The sequence below is a fragment of the Lupinus angustifolius genome, chromosome LG13, assembly GCF_001865875.1.
Source record: "Lupinus angustifolius cultivar Tanjil chromosome LG13, LupAngTanjil_v1.0, whole genome shotgun sequence".
Classification (NCBI taxonomy): Eukaryota; Viridiplantae; Streptophyta; class Magnoliopsida; order Fabales; family Fabaceae; genus Lupinus; species Lupinus angustifolius.
In genome coordinates, this window is record NC_032021.1 from 1,801,099 (window position 1) to 1,819,952 (window position 18,854).

An 18,854-nucleotide genomic window follows, 5' to 3' on the forward strand; every position below is an offset into this window, starting at 1 on the left:
TTTTGGTTTCCCACAGGTATCCTCGCACTGGAGGCAATCCTGTGTGAGGGGAATCAAGCATGTACCACTTGAACCCAGGTTCTTGCTTAAGGGGAATCAAGCATGTACCACTTGAACCAACGCCCGTTGGTAAATACTAAAATCTCATTTAAGCTTGCTTATTCAATTTTTATCTCCTATAAAAATTTATTTATTTATTAACGAGTAGTATCTTATCACACTATATTTTTTTAGAGTGTATAATTATCTCTCGTGTAAACGGTTACTCTTAATGGCCAAACATTATTAAAAAAAACTTACATTATGGTGTGAGTGACGCACACTTGGGGAGAGAGTGGGGAAGGGTTGAGAGGAGTGTGATCTAGCCTCAGCCAAATCTAGCCAATCACAACTTAGTATTGTATTGCTTTTGATGAGAGTTCTTCACTGTTCAAGACTTCAAGTCCCACCCCACATATTCCTTATCTCCCACCAAAACCAAAACCAAAACCAAGCAAAGTCACCTTCATACAATACAATACAATTCTCCTTCTTTGTTTTGAACACAGAAAATGGCAACAAATTCTCTCCATTCCATTCAACAACATTCTCTCATCAAACCCCACCATCCTTCTCACACCCCTCCCTCCACTCTATCTTCTTCACTCTTCCTCAAACCTAACACCACAAACACCAAACTCACTCTTACTTCTTCTTTTTCCTATTGTTCCAACTCCTATGTTACCTTCTCTCTGTCCCAAACAGCTTCCTCTACCACCACCCCATCAACCTCTCAAACTACCATCTCCTATGACCTACTCACCCAGCACCTCTCATCCAAAAACTACCAACTTGCCGATGAAGAGACGAGACGCCTCCTCATAGTCCTTGCTGGTGAGCCAGCTCAAAAGAGTGGCTATGTTTTCTCCTCAGAGGTACAATTCATCTCAGAAACTGACCTCAAAATCATTGATGAACTGTGGAGGGAGCACAGTGACAACAAGTTTGGTTACAGTGTTCAGAAGAAAATATTTGAGAAGGTTAATGGGGACTTCACCAAGTTCTTCATCAAAGTTGGTTGGATGAAGAAGCTTGATACTGAGATAGAGCAATACAATTACAAATCTTTTCCCACTGAGTTCATTTGGGAGCTCAATGATGACACCCCAGAGGGTCATTTGCCATTGACTAATGCCCTCAGAGGGACACAGCTGCTATATAACATTTTTAACCATCCAGCTTTTGATGCAGTCAAAGAAGAACAAGCTGAAGATGCAGTTGAAAACAAGGATAATACTTCCTCCTCCTCCTCAAGCCCATTGTCTAAGAGTATCTTCAAAACAGACTATAGCTTCTGATTTCACTCAGTTAAGCAAAGGAGTGAAAGACAGCAAAGTGTACACACAATGCAATTTGGGTTTTAAATTTTACTTATATACAGTGATTGCTAATTTTCTATTAAACTTCCTTACAACTTGTGTTTTATTTTATTTTACCAATGTGCTTCCTTGGAGCTTATCTGTCTTTACTAACTGCGTTTTACACATTCTTAAACCCATGTTCATTAGTTGTTTGTCATGAGTCATGACTCATAAGTTGTGAAATCCTTGTACACATAATGGACAAATAGTAAAGCATGTCTTCTTGTTACTGTAAACAAAAATGACAATTAGTTTGCTACTTGTTACTGCACATCTCCACCCAGATACTTTTAGGGTATGTTTGCGAGGTGGATTTTGGAGAAGAAGGAAGGGAAAAGGAAGACTTCAGAGCCATGAAATACATTGTGAGATAACTCTCAAGCCTTCCATTTTCCTTCCTTTCCCTCCAAATTTCAACTCGCAAACAGACCCTAAGACATTTGTTGCAATACAAGGATAAGAAGTCAAAGCATCATTTTATTGGTGAATTACACTAGAGATTCAATAGATAGTTAGGACCATATTGCTACAGTTACTACTTTCAATCAATTGCTTATAGCTTTACTAAATGATATCCTAACACTTGTTTGAAAGAAAGGAATGGGAAAAAGGAAACGCTTGGTAATTTGAAGTTAATAAAAGCAAGAGAAAGAATCATTCCCTTATACTCACAGGGCAATATTGTCTTACTCATTTCTTCCTTTGTTATCCATTCAGACATGAGGAAAGTAACATATCTTTCCATTTGCAATATTCCCTTTCCCTTCTATCCCTATACCATTCTCTCTAAAACTTCAGTATATAGCCTAAAGTACTCTTCTGTTCTAAACTTTGAAAGGAATGGCTAATTAACAACATTTTACAGCAGAAAGGTCAATAGATGATATTTAGAATTTCCAAGGGTTGATGATTCATGTGAACTACCTCCTTTGTTGGCAACATCAAAACATGATTTGCTTCCTTCCCTTCTGGTGCAAAAAAATCTAGTACATCAGATCAGATGCACAAAAAACAAAGTTTGTAAAACCACATGGATTAGATACTTTCAACCTCTAGAAAACTAGTCACCCAGCTCAGCATCACAAAAGACCACCCCACAATTGACCTTGGTTCCACATAGTGCCTTTTCTTTTCCATCACAAACAGATAAAGGAAGCTTTAATTTGACATCACATGCTGACAAAACTCAACAATGTTAAAGGGACCGAGACCAGTTACCAGGCAACCACACTAAGCACAAGGGCAGAGCCTCCTTGTATGCTGGTGTGAACCATCACAAGAAAGAATAGATTGTGTCTGACTGTATAAACATGATCCAGGATTCTGAAAACAACGCAAAGTAAATTTTGATTATTAATGTCCTGAACTTGTTTTCCTTGATATTAGTTTCATCAGTTTTGCAGAAGCTAAAACTAACTGAACATTTCAGCCATACTAGTTTAAGGTCTTTTAAATTGCATGCTCATATTAACAAGATTTCTACAACATTTAAAGGTTCAGATCCTTTAATTTCCATATATTAACAGTTATTCAAAGACGATTAATCTTAGGTATAATGTAGGGTGACTGCTTAATAAGCATTAATTTGATATATATATATATATAGGATAATAAGATGTGGGAGAACATATAAAATTCAAAGCATTTCCATTTTCCAGCCTATTACTGCTGAAGTGGGCAGTGGCATTGGAAGTGAAGATGAAAAAAAACAACGAGCTGCTAGACCAACTAGACACCACCTCCAGGCTCCAACATGGATTTTTGGAATTAAAACCACCAATTCACAATGGTTCAGTCAGGGTGTGAATAGTGTGATACATGAAAGCAACGGTAACTTTTAAGAGCTACTCTGCAGCATGGGGCTAACGGGCAAATTTAAATGAAATTCTCAGTTTTAGAGGACTCATTAAATATCCATTTTGATAAAAGTAAGCATTCTATGACACCATATTTTTATCTTAATCTAATTTATATAGTAAAAAAATGATGTATCATTTAACTACTACTATTCATCAGTTTCTGGAATCTTAATTGTTTCCTAATTATTAAAACTAAAAACATAAGATGCCTATTACCATATGCTTTGGAGCATCATGAACAACTTCAGCAGGTTGATCTGGTCCTACACTTGTCAGGCAAGCTCCTTTGCAGCTCATGTATTTCACAATACTGCCGAAGTAATCATCAATTAATTGATAAGATCAGTGCATTAAAAGAAAAGAAACAAATATATGCAGGCATGTCATTCCTCCCTCACTCAATAATGCTTGTTGTGGCAAGACATTATACATGCCATGGTATGTAACTATGTATGTTATATCACTAACCATTAATAAGAGGATTCTACATTACTTTTCCAAAGGACAAGCAAAAGGAGGTAATCTAAAAGACTGTAAATGTGCCTTGTATAGATGAAAACCAAGCAAGTATATATTTGAGATATATCAGCAGTTGGATTGAAGACAAGAAGTTAATGCATCGCTTACATGTCACAATGATTAAGCACCGAAAGTTTATTTGGGACACATGATTGTCCTCTTGACTTGCAAGCCAAATCACATGATTCACCTTGCCTGACAAATAATTGATACAAAGTTCAACTGTTAAGCAACAGCAATAAATTGGAAACTTTAGCCTCGATGAGAAGAAGCAATCTGAGTAATAACTTACCTGCCAACAACAACATTGATGCCATTCAATCTTGTCTCTGGGAGAATAGTATCTGTCCCTGCTTCAATACATGGGAAAAACCCGGAATTAATATAAGTAGCTATAAAAAGGATAAATTCAGAACATACTCATCACAAAGACCTACACCCTTCCATAATAAGAACACGCTTATAGCATATGTATCTGAAAATCTCTGCTATACATATTAGTTATTCAGATTTCTCCCTTTAATTTAATGGTATGAAACTATCAATCAGTGAGGCCTCCCTTGAACTATACATATCTGGAGCTTACTAGACTGCAGAGTAGAATATTATTTTGAATGGATGCTAGCCATCAATATTATTTTACCGGTTTACTTCTGTCTCGGCAAAACCTGTGTACTACAATTTTTGTTTTTTTGTTGAATGTGGATAAAACTGTATGCTAGCACCACAAACTGGTGAATCGTTAGAATCTGAACCTTGGTTGGCCAAATAAGGGATCGGGAACTCAACACAATTACGATGCACTAAGTATTTATTTCCTCAGCAGACTTACTGGAGGAATTTGATGGTAGAGAAAAGCAGTGATGCAAGTCACTCAGATAAGCATTTTCATGAACCTGAAACATTAGAATTCATTGTAAATATTAAACAGAGAAAATATGAAGATATTAAACCCCATTACCCCAACTATCTACATTTCTCTTAATTAGGCCTATCCACACACCTAAGAATTAATGCTCAGGTAAGCTCCTAGCTTCCTATTACAATTGCATATGCCTGAAATAATAACTACTATGTGATTCCATTTTCACATGTCTAAAAAAACAAGTTACACAAGGTAAAGTCATGCTGTGGGACAATATTAAGCACCAAAAGAATATGATCTGAATAAATTGCTATAATGATGTGAGATAAAAGCACATGATAACGAAGTGGATTCTTTCCTCATAAATGCCTAGACCAAGACTAAAATACAAAAGCTTCCAAACCAAGACTGAAAAGAAGATAAGTTAACACAAAACAAGGTTGCAATGAATTAGAATAAGCAACCTTGCCTACATGGAGAGAGTATGTTACTTATAAAGTATAACTGTATAAGAAGATTTCTTAAACAAAGTATACTCACCACACTCTCGGAACTATGGCGGCATCTCCCAGCACAGTAGTCGAAAACACTTGCATAAGTCCCTGCCGTAAATCAAAGGCTACATGTTTTAGAATGAACAAATCAAATTTCGGCTTCATAGTTATATTACTCTAACATGCATAGGAGATCTGTAGTCAACACACTACACATCATTTTTCATGATTATCATTACCGAAGCCTTCCTTTCAACACACAATATTAATTATGAAGTGAGAGGCCTAGGCAAGTCAAATCCAAGGCAATAAATAAACACAACTCGAAAACCCCATAAAATTGCAACGTAATACGATATGAAGTTTACTTGCGGTAGATGGTTTTGCAATCTTCAGCTTCAGTACTTGTTCCTTACTTGTCTGTTTAATAAAGCAATTTTCAATCAGATAATGATCATGCACAGAAAAAGTAAAAGAAAAAAAATAAGATGCAAGATAAATGAATAGATGATATACATGGACAGGGTTGAGGCAGCAAGAAACGCAATATTCATAAGAGTTGCAACAGCGTGAAAGAACATTGCATCCACTGCAAATACAAATCACATCATAGATATTCGACAAAATTTTACATTAACTATCGACTGCCTAACACAACTTTCACCTTCTTCGTACCGGTTTAGGACCGACTATGTATAACATATCTGGGTTTAAAATGCACATTTATAACGAGTAAGCAGTTAGTGAAATAACTCACTGGCAAGAGAATCTACGGGAAGTTTGAGGGCAGCAACGAGATTGTGAATTAACAGATAGGGCATTACATACATAACCTACACAAATTCAAAATTAATAATAATAATAATAATAATAATATGGGAGATAAAAAATGAATGAATAATAAGAGAATGATTGAACATATAGAATTTACCATTGTGATCAGAAAGAAAGTAGCGACCTTGAATAGTGGTATTGCAAATATGAATTTGAAAGCCAATATTGTTTCTGATAGCAAAAGTGAATGTAGATGAGAAATGAAATAAGGTGAATAGAATCAACCAAGTTTCCATTATTATGCTCGATCCCTCTTCCAATTCCAATAACCTTCTTCTTTCTTCAATTCACCCAACCATCCCCTTTATTTTATGTTCTTCTCTAATTCCCCATTTTAATGGGATGCACACATATTATTGTTGCATGAGTTTAAAATTTGTGTATTGACAGTATAAAGTTTTGTGTATATATCATCATTCGTCGATTTGTATTACTTTTATTTCACACAATAATTATAAAAAAAAACAGTTACACTATTAATGTATACATATTAAATCCAAATTATCTTTTTTTCCGTTACCATTGAGGTTTGTGATGCTCCTTCCAAAATGGTCATATGAATTTTTTGATTATAGGAGAGTTTAGTAGTCTTATATCATTGGATCAATAACTTGTTACTTCAATTATAATTATTTAATTGTAGTGTTGGAATTGTTAAATGAATTTTGAAGGAGGGTAATATATTCATTCTCATTATAGAGATTTATATACAGTAATTACTATATCATTTATTTGTATAGTATAATAATAATTAAATATATAGATGGTAGATAATATAGTGATAATGTAAAAAATATATATATTTTTCTCATTTTTAAAAAAGGTTAAGTATATAATAGTTTGTAGTTCAGAGTTAGTATATGGATATAAAGCATGCAGAGGTTATCATATATTAGTTGATTAGTTTATATATGAATTTAGTTTAAATTATGCATTTTACTTTAGAAACTTATTCACGAGTTACTATTCACATGAGAATAGATGGAAGATGGATATTTATAAAAAACAAAATGCATTTGTGTGAATTATGAAGATATAAAAGTCTACATTTTTTTTGTAATACGAAGTTATTTTTATCTTTTCCGTAAGGATTAATCTATTTTGGAGTGTATGAATATCTTTGATAATAAATATTACTCTTAAAATCGAATATTTGACATTTTGATCAATATAAATATATAGAAAATATTACATCACTCGACCAACGCCTTATTAATATTATAGAATGACATTAAATTATAATGATGTGTATTAAACTATAATTGTATCATATCACATAGGGACATCATCAAATGCATTTAATGTGTCAAACTACATAAATTTCATAAACATGTTTTATCATAAAAAAGTTAGTAGTGCATTGATCACAATTTCTATCGTAACGACTACAATCAAAATAATCAAATTTATAACTTCAAATACTTTCTTTGAATATTCAATTTGTAGAAAACAAGGATCAAATTTATAGTACTTATGAGATGAATAGTTGATTATGCATCAGATCTAGATATCTTTAGATGTATTTGGGTCGCACTAGACCATATTAATTTCAAAAAATATATTTTAATCACAAAACTTAATATTGCAATAGTTATAATTTACATTACAACGATCATAATCATAATACTACTGTATTATTATGATTATGATCGCTGTGATGTAAATTATAACTATTGCAATACTACCCTTAATTATTCAATTTGTAGAAGGCAAAGAACAAATATAATAGTTAGGGTTGATATGCAAAATACTTTTTGTTTTCTCCCGGTAATTATTTCTCACCATGATTTGTTAGTGTCTCAACTCAAGTAATAAGACAAAACTATATAATAAAAAACATTTTTCATTGATGACACACATAAAATCGAAGTTTTACAATTTTGTTACAAACTAATAACTCAAAAAGCAATTTGGTTGGTAAAACTAGGAAATACATGTTAGTATCTGAGTTTAAGCCTCAATAAGTAAACAATTTAATTTTTACTTTTGGTGAAAGACTCTATACTCTTGAGACTCCTCTTCATTAATAGAGAAATAAGTACTATGTAAAAGTAGAAAAAATGCAATACACATTAATATTCATACATTTTATTTAAAATGATATTATATTTTTATCTTTAAAATACAAATGAAAAAGTTATTTGCCTCTTGAGAGGAGTCTCATTCTTAAAAAAGAAGGGAAGTTTATAGAGCAAATAAGTGAGTCAAAAGTGAGAACCAAAACAAAATAACTTTTTCCTTTTCATACCCCAATCATATTCCAGACCGTTGGGGCTTTTCGGTGCTGCAATTATTACACTGATATTTTTTTTGGAACCTCATTTAACTAGTTTAGTAATTAATCATTTAACTAGTTTAGTAATTAAATCACATGTCAGTTAAACTAGATATACTAACTTATATTTATATATGTATATATAAATCCATAAAAAAAAAATTTCCAATAGGTAGATACTCAAATTTATAATTCATAATCTATTCCAAATTCACATAAATAAACAACTTTAACTCTTTAACAAATTCAAAGTCTAAATTACAAAACATATATGAATTCAAAAGTATCACTTAATAATCGCAAAATATAAATAAATGACACAAGTTCACAACACACTCTACAAAACAATAAATTTGGAGTTTTAACATTTAACATCAATGAGTCGAAGTTGTCTCATATCGATATTATATTTTTGCACCAAATCCTATTTTCAGATAATACTCCAATATTACACAAATGTCACTGAGATTACAGACGAATGTTAGAAACCAAAAGATGTAATATAAGTATGTATTGGAAGCATGTGCCTTGAAGTGTTGAAGAATGGTTTGAAAGATAAGTCACCTTGTAATGAACTTTCAAGTTTTTAAAATATATGTATAAACTGACCAGCTTAGTCAAATATCGACCGGTTCACCAGTTTTGATACTTGGTCGGTTCAACATTTGTACTGTACCGGTTAGGAGACCGGTTCACCGGTTGAACCGACTGATTCAATTTTTACGTCATTGATTTAAGGTATTGAACTAATTCATTTTTTGGGTTATGACTATCTATCCAATAAACATAATTATCATAAATCAAACTTTTAATATTTTGTTCTTCTTGGGATCTAATACTATGATCTTAATTATTACTCTTATATGATATATTAAAAAAGTCAATAAATAAAATTAATCAATTATTTGACACATTACATTTGATTTAGGAAAGAAATTAGATATATATATATATATTAAGAGTGTAAAATTTATGCATTGATTATTAAAATTTATACATATATTATCTACCATTTATTTAAAATTTTGAATTAATTTTAGTTAATAGTCAATAATAATTAAAAAATGAATAATAAATGATACAATAAAATATTATAAAAAACTATTATATCATGTATATATTTTTTTCTCAGGAACAAGTGTTTATTATTTTTAATTATGTATAATTGATTATCATAATGGAATGACAGGTTGAAAGTGAGGCATAATGATAACAATTTAGGATTTAATAATAGGAAATAATTAACATCATTTTACAGTCACAAATGTTCTAATTTTGATCCTGAGTTAGTTGCAGAGTCTTTATATATTTTCTGTGAAATTCAGTGTTACACTATAGTGCAGATCTCATTCCCATTTCCTGAAGAGGTAAAATTTCTTGTAACTACATTCCTTGTTATGTTCTAATTCCTTGTTTAATAGCTGAAATTTGATTTTGATAGAATTATTTGATTTCAGGTTTGTGTTGTTACCATAGCCATAATAGCAGAATGGGGGTTATGTCAAGGAGAGTTGTTACGCCAGTTTGGGATAAAGTATGTTGCATTTGTCCTTCTTTGCAACCAAGTTCAAGACAACCAGTCAAACGTTATAACAAGTTGATTTCTGATATTTTCCCACGTAATCAGGTTTAATTACTTGTTTAGTTATGCAAATTATAGGAGTTTTTAAATAATTTCGATGTTTTCGAGTGTTTTACAAATGATGCATTAGGGAATTGAGGTATGTGTGGAGACGAATCGAAGAAGTAAGACCCAGTAAGGAGAGTAGATCAGATTGATGATAGTGTAATTGATAGAGGTAGAGTTCATCTAATGTCATTAGGGTTTTTGTGTTTGGCAGGAGGCTGATTTTAATGATAGGAAAATAGGGAAGCTATGTGATTATGCTTCTAAGAATCCACTGCGAATTCCCAAGGTGTGATTATTCTTCCATGATTTTAATTTCATTTTATTTTCTTAGTAGTCCATGGTCCAATGGTGTCATAATGTCATGTAATCAAAACATTATGACATGGTGGAGAGAATTTAGATAATAATTGTCTCTGTCCATGTCTGAAGTTATCATTGTTGGGGGAGTAAATAGTATGGTTCTGCACTTCTGCATATAAGTTTTTATGGTATTTTATATTTGCAGATTACTGATAAATTGGAGCAAAGATGTTACAAGGATTTGCGTAATGGAATCTTTGGTTCTGTGAATGTTATCCTGTACATATACAAGAAGCTCTTATCATCTTGTAAGGAGCAGATGTAAGTTCAACGGCATATATGCAGATTGTCATCATTCTGAAAAATTCATTCCGAATGAGTACTCTTGCTTTCCGAGAAGAACATTGAACTATTTAAAGTTAGTTCTGCATTTATAAAATTTTACTTTGAAACTTTTGATACACAATCGAACGAGAAACCATTTCTTTTAAATCCTACTTCTATCATAAAAAAAGGGTGACCCAGTGTACAAGACTCTCACCTAATGGGGTCTGAGGAGGGTAGATGCACATGGGCTTACCTTAACAAGCGAAGAGGCTGTTCCCAGAACTTCTACTTCTACAATAAGTCACTGATTTATTTACTTGGATGTTATATGTTGTTATTTATATTTTACAATCATCTCCGCCGTGAGCTAAATATCATACAAGTTTGTTAAATACATTTTTAGGAGTACAAAATAGAAAAAAGGTGTAAAACATGATGTCATTTAAAACTATTTTTTTAACATGATTTTGGATATTTTATACTCTGAGGCCTTATTAGACAGTGTCAAAGTTTGTTCTTATTCAATGCAGTTGTGGTTTATTTGATTTCTACTGTTAGATTGCCACTTCTTTTTATTTCAAATATGTGATGATATTCAAAGGATACTTTTTATTCTTGCAGGCCGCTATTTGCCAGTAGTTTATTAGGGATCATTCAGACTCTTTTTGAACAAACTCAAACAGATGAAATCAGGATCTTAGGCTGCAGCATACTTTCTGATTTTATTAATTGCCAGGTATTTGGTTGATCAACCATTCTGACTTGTTACAGTTAACATTACTGTGGGGTTGGCCTCTGTGAATTTTGTGTAGTAAGACTTTAAGAGATCTGTCACCCTTAGAAGAATATTTGACTTAATTTAACATTGTAGTCTCTGGGTAAAAGTTGATGATGGTGGTAAAAGTGGATACCTCCTGAGCACAAAAACCACGGTTCCCCTCGTGGGGTGGCTTATTGGTGCTAACTGCATTTCAACTCTTGCTACTTGCTATATATTGCATTTGTAGCTCATGTATAGTTTTTCATTTTTTAATTTAATGGAATAAGTTGTGATCCTGACTTTTTTGAGGTCAAAATAGACAGATGGTACATACATGTTCAACTTAGAGGGTTTTATCCCTAAACTATGTCAATTGGCTCAAGAAGTGGGTCAAGATGAACGTGCTCTGCGTCTCCGTTCAGCTGGACTACAAGCTCTATCTTATATGGTACTGCTCCCTTCCCTTGTTCATCTATTCCTTCGTCTGGGAATTGCTTGTACCTTCCTAAAGGTTTATATAAGTAGGGTTTCTCTTTTCCGTATTGATCAAACACACAATAAACTGAAGCGAGAACAATGTGAATTAGGAGATATGGATAACCTTATGGTCCTTAGCATTTTTAGTGATTACTGTTTATGTTAAATGGTAATTTATAAAAAAAACAAACTTTAGAAGGCTAGGAGCTCTGATTTTGCAAATGGTTGTAAGTAATACATTTAAATCATTTTAACTGGTTTGTGGTTACCTTATTCCTACAATGTTACCCCGATATTTTCTGTGGCTAGGTACGTTTCATGGGTGAGCACTCACATCTTTCCATGGCTATCGATGAAGTAAGTATTATCTCTATACTTTTACCTTTTCAGTTATTGTTCAATGATACACACAGCGATATACAAGAAATGATGCTTTTATCATTGAGGTTTAGGTTGTTATTTTTTCTTCAAACTTTGAACCAAAACTTGTGCATTGAAATTTGAGGTTAGCTCGCACTTGTAGCAATACAGTTTTTTCATCAATCTAATTCCTTACTTTCTTGTTTGGATGGGTGGGTTCTGAAACAGATTATATCAGTGACTTTGGAGAATTTCATGAATATCCAACCTAACTGCAACCTTGTGAAGGAAGATAAAATGAATTCCGAGTCCCCGGACCTGTCAGTAGAGGGGTTTCCTAAAGAAGAAGACTGTCCCCGTTCTTTACCAGATATCAATGAGAAGGATCCTTTTTTGCTGAAAATTGTGACAGGAACTGAGATGGACTCCATGTTGTATGTTTTCTCTCACTCTTCCCCCTCACCATTTATTATGAAGCCTACATTCATGACTGAGACTGTCCTTATGCCAAAACTGTTGCAGGGATACTGCTAAAGATCCTACGTATTGGTCAAAGGTTTGCTTGTATAATATGTTCAATTTGCCAAGGGGAGCTACAACTCTTCGGCGTGTCCTTGAACCTCTTTTTCATAATTTTGATACTGAAAATCAATGGTCTTTGGAAAAAGGAGTCGCATGTCGTGTTTTAACTTATGCACAATCTCTTTTAGTAGAATCAGGTAGCCTTGGAACGTTCAATGATATAATTATCCTTAGAAAAGATGTTTTCTCCGATTTTATGTGTATTAATTGTCACTTTATTGCACACCAGGAGATAACTCCCATCTTATGCTGTCCATTTTGGTCAAGCATCTGGATCATAAGAATGTTGCCAAGCAGCCTATCCTTCAGATTAATATTATTAACACCACAACACAACTTGCACAAAATGTGAAGCAACAGGCTTCAGTTGCAATAGTTGGTGCAATATTTGACCTCATTAACCATTTAAGGAGATGCCTGCAAAATTCATCTGAAGCTTCCCACATTGGGAGTGATGGGTATAAGTTGAATGCCGAACTTCAGTCTGCCTTAGAAGTGTGTATATTACAACTTGCAAACAAGGTACGTAATATGTGTAACCTTTTGTATATATTTCAAACCTTAAGCTGCTAATGTTATAACGTTTTGAAATGACAGGTTGGGGATGTAGGACCTATTCTTGATTTGATGGCTGTGGTGTTAGAGAATATCTCGACTACCAACATCACAACAAGGGCAATAATGTCTGCTGTTTATCAAACTGCAAAATTAATCACGTCCATTCCTAATGTATCATATCACAAGAAGGCAAGTTTCTCACTTTGACTGTATATGGGCCTTTCTACATGCTCAGCTCTAGTAAAACAATAAAATTTTGGTCTATTGTTAAACCTTTCCAGGCATTCCCTGATGCCTTGTTTCATCAACTTCTTCTGGGAATGGCTCATCCTGACCAAGAAACACGAACTGGGGCACATTGTGTCTTCTCTACAGTGCTTATGCCATCTCAGTTTTCTTCCGTGTTAGACCAGAAAACAAAGATAGCAGGGAAGGTACCAAATAAAAGCTTCTCCATTCAGCATGAGAGCATTTTAGGATCAGAAGACATAAATGGGAAACCAGTGGAAGGAAAGGCAGTAACAGGTGGTGGTGGAAAATATGCAGTTCATCCATATCGTGATTACAGCTTTTCTGGTGCTCTAACTGATGGAAAAAATGTATGAATTTTTTACTATCGTTATTAACTGTCTAAGTAGACATGTAACTTATTAATACCTGTTTTGTGTGCGTGTGCGAAGGGGGGTGCCTTAGATATTATTTTTGTGGTAGCTCCTTATCAAATACTGCATGTCTTAACTTTTCAGGAACTAAGTTCTTTTCGGTTAAGTAGTCACCAAGTCAGTCTCTTGCTTTCCTCAATCTGGGTTCAGGCAACATCCGCAGAAAATGGCCCTGCAAATTTTGAGGCAATAGCTCACACATATAGCGTTGCTGTATTGTTTACTCGTTCTAAGGTGAGATTGGTTTAAAGCCAATGCCATGATTGGTTGATAAGATATATAACCTGTAAAGACAGTACATAATGCCGCTGTCATTTTTAACTTTATTCCATTAGGTGAGGTCAGCAAAAACATTTGCACCAGCCGGGAATCGAACCCGGGTCTGTACCGTGGCAGGGTACTATTCTACCACTAGACCACTGGTGCTATGATACCACTTTTGTTAATAGGCAAATAAAAATATACTAGGAATTGTCTATGCTTGTTAATTGTTGGTAGCAGGTTTAAATTAAAATTGTTCATTCCCAGTTCAACTGTTGCTGGAGTTATTCATGCATGTGTTACAATAAAGCAGCATACCTTCCTGTCTTATGGGTGTAATATGAACACCTTTATGGGATTAATTCTAAATATATTTGTGTGTATTATCGGACTGTAAATTTTACCAGGGTTGCATTCATCTAGGTTATTCTTGAATGAGAACAACAAGAAACGAGTATGCCAATTTGGTGGGATTGTCACCAGCATTTAGTGGTAGTGGCTACTGGCTAGTATTTTGACAGTTTAAACTAAAAAATTTACAAAAGGAAAAGAAACATATTTCATGATTTCTTTTATTAATCCTGATAGCTTTTGAAACCAAAATCTTATATAATTTATTTATCTAAAGTCCATGGTGATGTAAATTGCTTTCCACAGACTTCAAGTTACATGGCTTTAGCAAGATGTCTCCAACTGGCATTCTCCCTTAGGAGTATTTCTTTGGACCAAGAAGGTATGTTGAAAATACAAGCAATCTTTTATCTTGTCATCTTTACTTGTGGCCTTACTTTCTCCATTTCTTTTCGACATCGACTTGGTTTGGAACTATTATCCATCGTCTATTTTAAGGTCCAATTTTTTTTTATGAGCAAGCCTAAAACCACTGGCATTTGATTTTATGGAGCTTAGGAGGCTCATAAACACCTCATTCCATCTTCCTTAGCAATTGCAAATTCTTGTACACAGTGCATTTTATAATTTATTCGAACTTCATTCTATTAGTTTAGCAATACTGTAGATTATTGTTTTGATAAATAAACTTTTCTAGAGCGTTGTGGCTCTAAACATTGTCACCTTTCAACAATTTCATGCTGACTCCGTTTGCAAATTTTTTGTTGAACTTTCTTTTATTTTTGAAAACAAATGTAAATCCACATACTTGATTTACAGAGTTTCTAGACTTGGCATTCTAAAATGTTTGTTTATCTTTACATGTTATAAAAGTTTTGTCGTGGCTGAAACTTCTTGAGATCAACTATTTTTATTAGTTGGAACTTGGGAACTTTCTAATATGTTTATCTCTACATGCCTGTTAAAGGAGGTCTACGACCATCTCACAGGAGGTCTCTTTTTACCTTGGCATCATACATGCTTATATTCTGTGCCAGGGCAGGCAATTTCCCTGAGCTAATACCAAAAGTCCAAGCATCTCTGATGAAGAAAATGGTTGGTTTCTTCCCATAACCTCGTCTTGATCTCCATTCCATGTCCTTGTTATTCACTTACCTTTAAAACTTGTGTCCTATTATTATCTTCTTTTTTTAAATATTTTTTGGTCAATTAATTAAAGTCATAAATCCACAGGTAGATCCCTTTCTTGAATTGGTCGATGACGTTAGGCTGCAGGCTGTTTATTTAGAATCAGAGAAGATAATTTATGGATCTCAGGAAGACGATGCTGCAGCTATGAAGTCACTTTCAGCAGTAGAGTTGGATGACAACCAGTTGAAAGAGACTATAATATTGTACTTCCAGACTAAATTTTCAAAATTATCAGAGGTAATATAAATTAATTTATCTTTTGCTTAGATTCAAGATGGCTTAGCTAGGGATTAGTCGAAACTGTATAATGGGCACAACTAATTTTAAGTTTTTCATTGGTTAAGAACACTAGCCAGTCAAAAAATCGTATTGAAGTTGCCTAAATGGTGAATATTGTGCTCAATTAAGTATAAAATTGTTGAATTGTCTCTTCAGAAGTGGAGATGTTAATATCATACTGCTTTTGGTTCAAGGATAGAATAACGACTAGTTTTCTGCTCCAGCTTCCTACCATAAATTATGAAGGTGGCACTATCTCACCAAAGGAGCAAGTTACATAAGTCATCAGTAGTTTAACATGGGAATACATTGTTTCCTCCCATATTGAAAAGCTTATGCATTGGGTTTACTTGGGCTGACAAAGAATACAGTTATTTACTGTTTAGGAATAATTGAATTTAAGAAGCTAATTGGTTGCTTTTGGTTCAAGTTTCTGCATTAGAATTTGTGTTCCAGTGGCACATGCATACTGTTGTTCTGGGAACTATCTATTCAACCAATCTTTTCCTTACGAAAAAATATAATTGCAAATGTTACATTAAATTTGTTTAGAATCTGGAATATTAAAAAGTTGGGATGGAGTTGCTTGCAAAGGAATATGTGAGCAATGTGTAAGTTTAATTAACACGACTTATTCCTTACCAGGATGAGTTGTCAAGCATAAAGGAACAACTTGTACAAGGGTTTTCCCCTGATGATGCATATCCATTGGGACCTCCATTATTTATGGAGACACCAAGACTGTGTTCTCCACTTGCTCAGATTGAGTTCCCAGATTTTGCTGAGGTACGATTCTTCAAAATTGCACCTGCATTTGAGTTGTTCTCGAAAACTTTTCTGTGTTGCCCTACTAGTTCTGTTTGTTTTCCAGACTGAGTTTCCAGTAGCTTTGGTGGATGAAGAAAGTGGGCTTGAATCAAGTGCAAGTCAGTCAGAATACAAATTACCACCCTCGGCCACTGTCAACGATCTTGACATTCTAAGCGTTAATCAACTCTTGGAATCGGTAAAAACAAATATGGTTTTCTTCTTAGTTCTAGATGATCAGTTATGTCATCGTATTTTAACTAAGTTATTCCTACTTTTTTGGAGAGTGGAGATCATGTTTCTTATATTAAAGTCTTACGGGGGATTATTGTATGGACAGATTTTGGAAACGGCACGGCAAGTGGCAAGTTTCCCCATTTCCTCAAATCCTGTACCCTATGATCAAATGAAGAACCAGTGTGAGGCACTTGTAACAGGGAAACATCAGAAGATGTCAGTTCTTCACAGTTTCAAGCACCCGCAAGAAACTAGGGCTATAGTTCTTTCCAGTGAAATAAGAGTTTCCCCTCCACCGACTAAGGTTTGTATTCTTACCATAAAAGTTTGATTTTTCATTAAAAGCAACCTATATCATGAAACAATCATTCTTTCTTCAGCATCTATTTGTCATTCAATTGGTTAACACTTACATGTTTGGTAGCTTGGAAATATACCATTTACCAAATTATTATTTTCTTAGCTGGAAGTTTATTCTTCATTGATCCTCCACAGACTTAAGGCTTTTGTCATAATATAGTGAGATTTTTCTTTGCTTATATATGATTACCCTTGCCTGCTGCATTATCAGGATCTACTGATGATATTCCTAGCCTCTTAGTATCTTTTAAATCTTAGTAACCACTTTTGTTATAAAAAAGAAAATACTTGCTTAACTGATGTATTTGGAGAGGGTAAGAAGGTTGTTTATAATGTATACCAATCACATAACAAAACTCATGCTCTATTTCATCATGTTCTGTCATGCCTACAAAATGCTACTATAGAATTCGATTTAAGATGAGGTCATTGAACCCAAGTGTCACACCTTAACTTGATGCATAACAATCAGGCCCAAAGTACTGCTCAATCATAGAGTGTAGTTGTTTGCTGATACTGAAAGATTATTAATTGTTTGCTATTGTGGCATTGTGTAGACACTGGAGTATAGAGAAGATGATCTGAAGTTAGTGAGCCAGGAGCAATATCAAATTCGCCACTGTTCTTATGACTGTGGACAGCAACATTCTTTGAGACTACCACCTTCCAGCCCCTTTGATAAATTCTTGAAAGCAGCTAGATGCTAATGGAACTAAGTTGCCTCATGAATGTGTATGTGTGCATAACTATTTATAGTGATGAACCCTCAACCTTCCCTCTTCCATGTTTTGTTTTGTTTTGTTTTGTTGGTTGTCTCAAAGTGGGTGATGCATATTCTTGGTAAAGACAATGATATTTGGTTGTAAGGCTTTGGTTTCACAGTGGAATTTGCATGTCATGGCTATGTTTGGCACAACTAGTTTCTAAACTACCTAGGCGCTTATTAACAAGGAGTGGAAAACTGGTAGCTTATAAGCTAGTTGATAAAACAATTTTTTTTAGTAAGATTAGCTCATAAGCTATCTTAATAATGAAAGCTGCAAAATAAAATAAGTTAATGACTTATAAGTCATAAGTGGCATCCAAGCCACCTATCAAAATGAACTAATAAGTCACATCATGGACTTACAAGTTTGCTTGCCAAACAAAACCAACTAAGTTATTTTTATTTAATAAGATCATTTTTATTAAAGGATAGATAAATACTTGATTTTATTTATGTTTTTAATGACAAATATATTATTCTATTGTATATAAAAGGATAAAAATAACTTATTATATTATTGTTTCCTTTGTTTTTGTAGTGATTGTGTTAATGAATATTTGCTTAGTAGATGAATATTTGGATTTAACTTGACTTTCATCATTGACACTACAAGCAAAAAAGAAATGAGTTCAAATTTGTCAAAAACTTTAGCTAATTGGAGTCTTTCACCACAAGGCTATGACTTCCATAGAGTCACTTA

The 18,854-nt window shown here is 33.7% G+C and overlaps 3 protein-coding genes and 1 non-coding gene across 10 annotated transcripts; 2 read left to right on the forward strand and 2 right to left on the reverse strand.

The window, feature by feature from the left end:
* On the forward strand, window positions 477–1,486 carry LOC109325710 (tetrapyrrole-binding protein, chloroplastic-like). Its single transcript, XM_019558233.1, has one exon. It carries the CDS (start codon window positions 552–554, stop codon window positions 1,335–1,337), a length of 786 nt encoding a protein of 261 aa, XP_019413778.1. The 5' UTR covers window positions 477–551; the 3' UTR covers window positions 1,338–1,486.
* LOC109325708 lies at window positions 2,119–6,317 on the reverse strand. Of its 6 annotated transcripts, none has more exons than XR_002105178.1 (12): window positions 6,069–6,317; window positions 5,895–5,970; window positions 5,654–5,726; window positions 5,506–5,557; window positions 5,184–5,245; window positions 4,611–4,674; window positions 4,071–4,131; window positions 3,887–3,973; window positions 3,476–3,569; window positions 2,619–2,723; window positions 2,451–2,523; window positions 2,119–2,368 (listed from the first exon to the last, which is right to left on the reverse strand). XR_002105178.1 is itself a non-coding variant. In XM_019558231.1 (11 exons), exons 1-10 carry the CDS (start codon window positions 6,205–6,207, stop codon window positions 2,631–2,633), a joined length of 798 nt encoding a protein of 265 aa, XP_019413776.1. In that variant the 5' UTR covers window positions 6,208–6,317; the 3' UTR covers window positions 2,119–2,528; window positions 2,619–2,630. The 6 variants fall into 6 exon arrangements, 4 of the variants coding, with proteins under 4 accessions (XP_019413776.1, XP_019413775.1, XP_019413774.1 ...); XR_002105177.1 differs by having other exon boundaries at window positions 2,451–2,528; XM_019558231.1 differs by having other exon boundaries at window positions 2,119–2,528; window positions 4,071–4,128.
* LOC109325629 lies at window positions 9,487–18,307 on the forward strand. 2 transcript variants are annotated; one of them, XM_019558092.1, is made up of 20 exons: window positions 9,487–9,613; window positions 9,704–9,873; window positions 10,088–10,162; window positions 10,382–10,497; window positions 11,125–11,239; window positions 11,583–11,711; window positions 12,050–12,097; window positions 12,329–12,534; window positions 12,623–12,819; window positions 12,912–13,204; window positions 13,280–13,429; window positions 13,522–13,839; window positions 13,987–14,136; window positions 14,821–14,896; window positions 15,482–15,609; window positions 15,748–15,942; window positions 16,630–16,770; window positions 16,856–16,990; window positions 17,132–17,332; window positions 17,946–18,307. In XM_019558092.1, the coding sequence occupies exons 2-20, from the start codon at window positions 9,736–9,738 to the stop codon at window positions 18,093–18,095; spliced, it is 2,961 nt and encodes a 986-aa protein (XP_019413637.1). In that variant the 5' UTR covers window positions 9,487–9,613; window positions 9,704–9,735; the 3' UTR covers window positions 18,096–18,307. The 2 variants fall into 2 exon arrangements, with proteins under 2 accessions (XP_019413637.1, XP_019413638.1); XM_019558093.1 differs by lacking the exons at window positions 9,487–9,613; window positions 9,704–9,873 and adding an exon at window positions 9,984–10,002.
* Window positions 14,258–14,328, reverse strand: TRNAG-GCC. The gene has a single exon. It is a non-coding gene; the product is annotated as a tRNA-Gly (tRNA).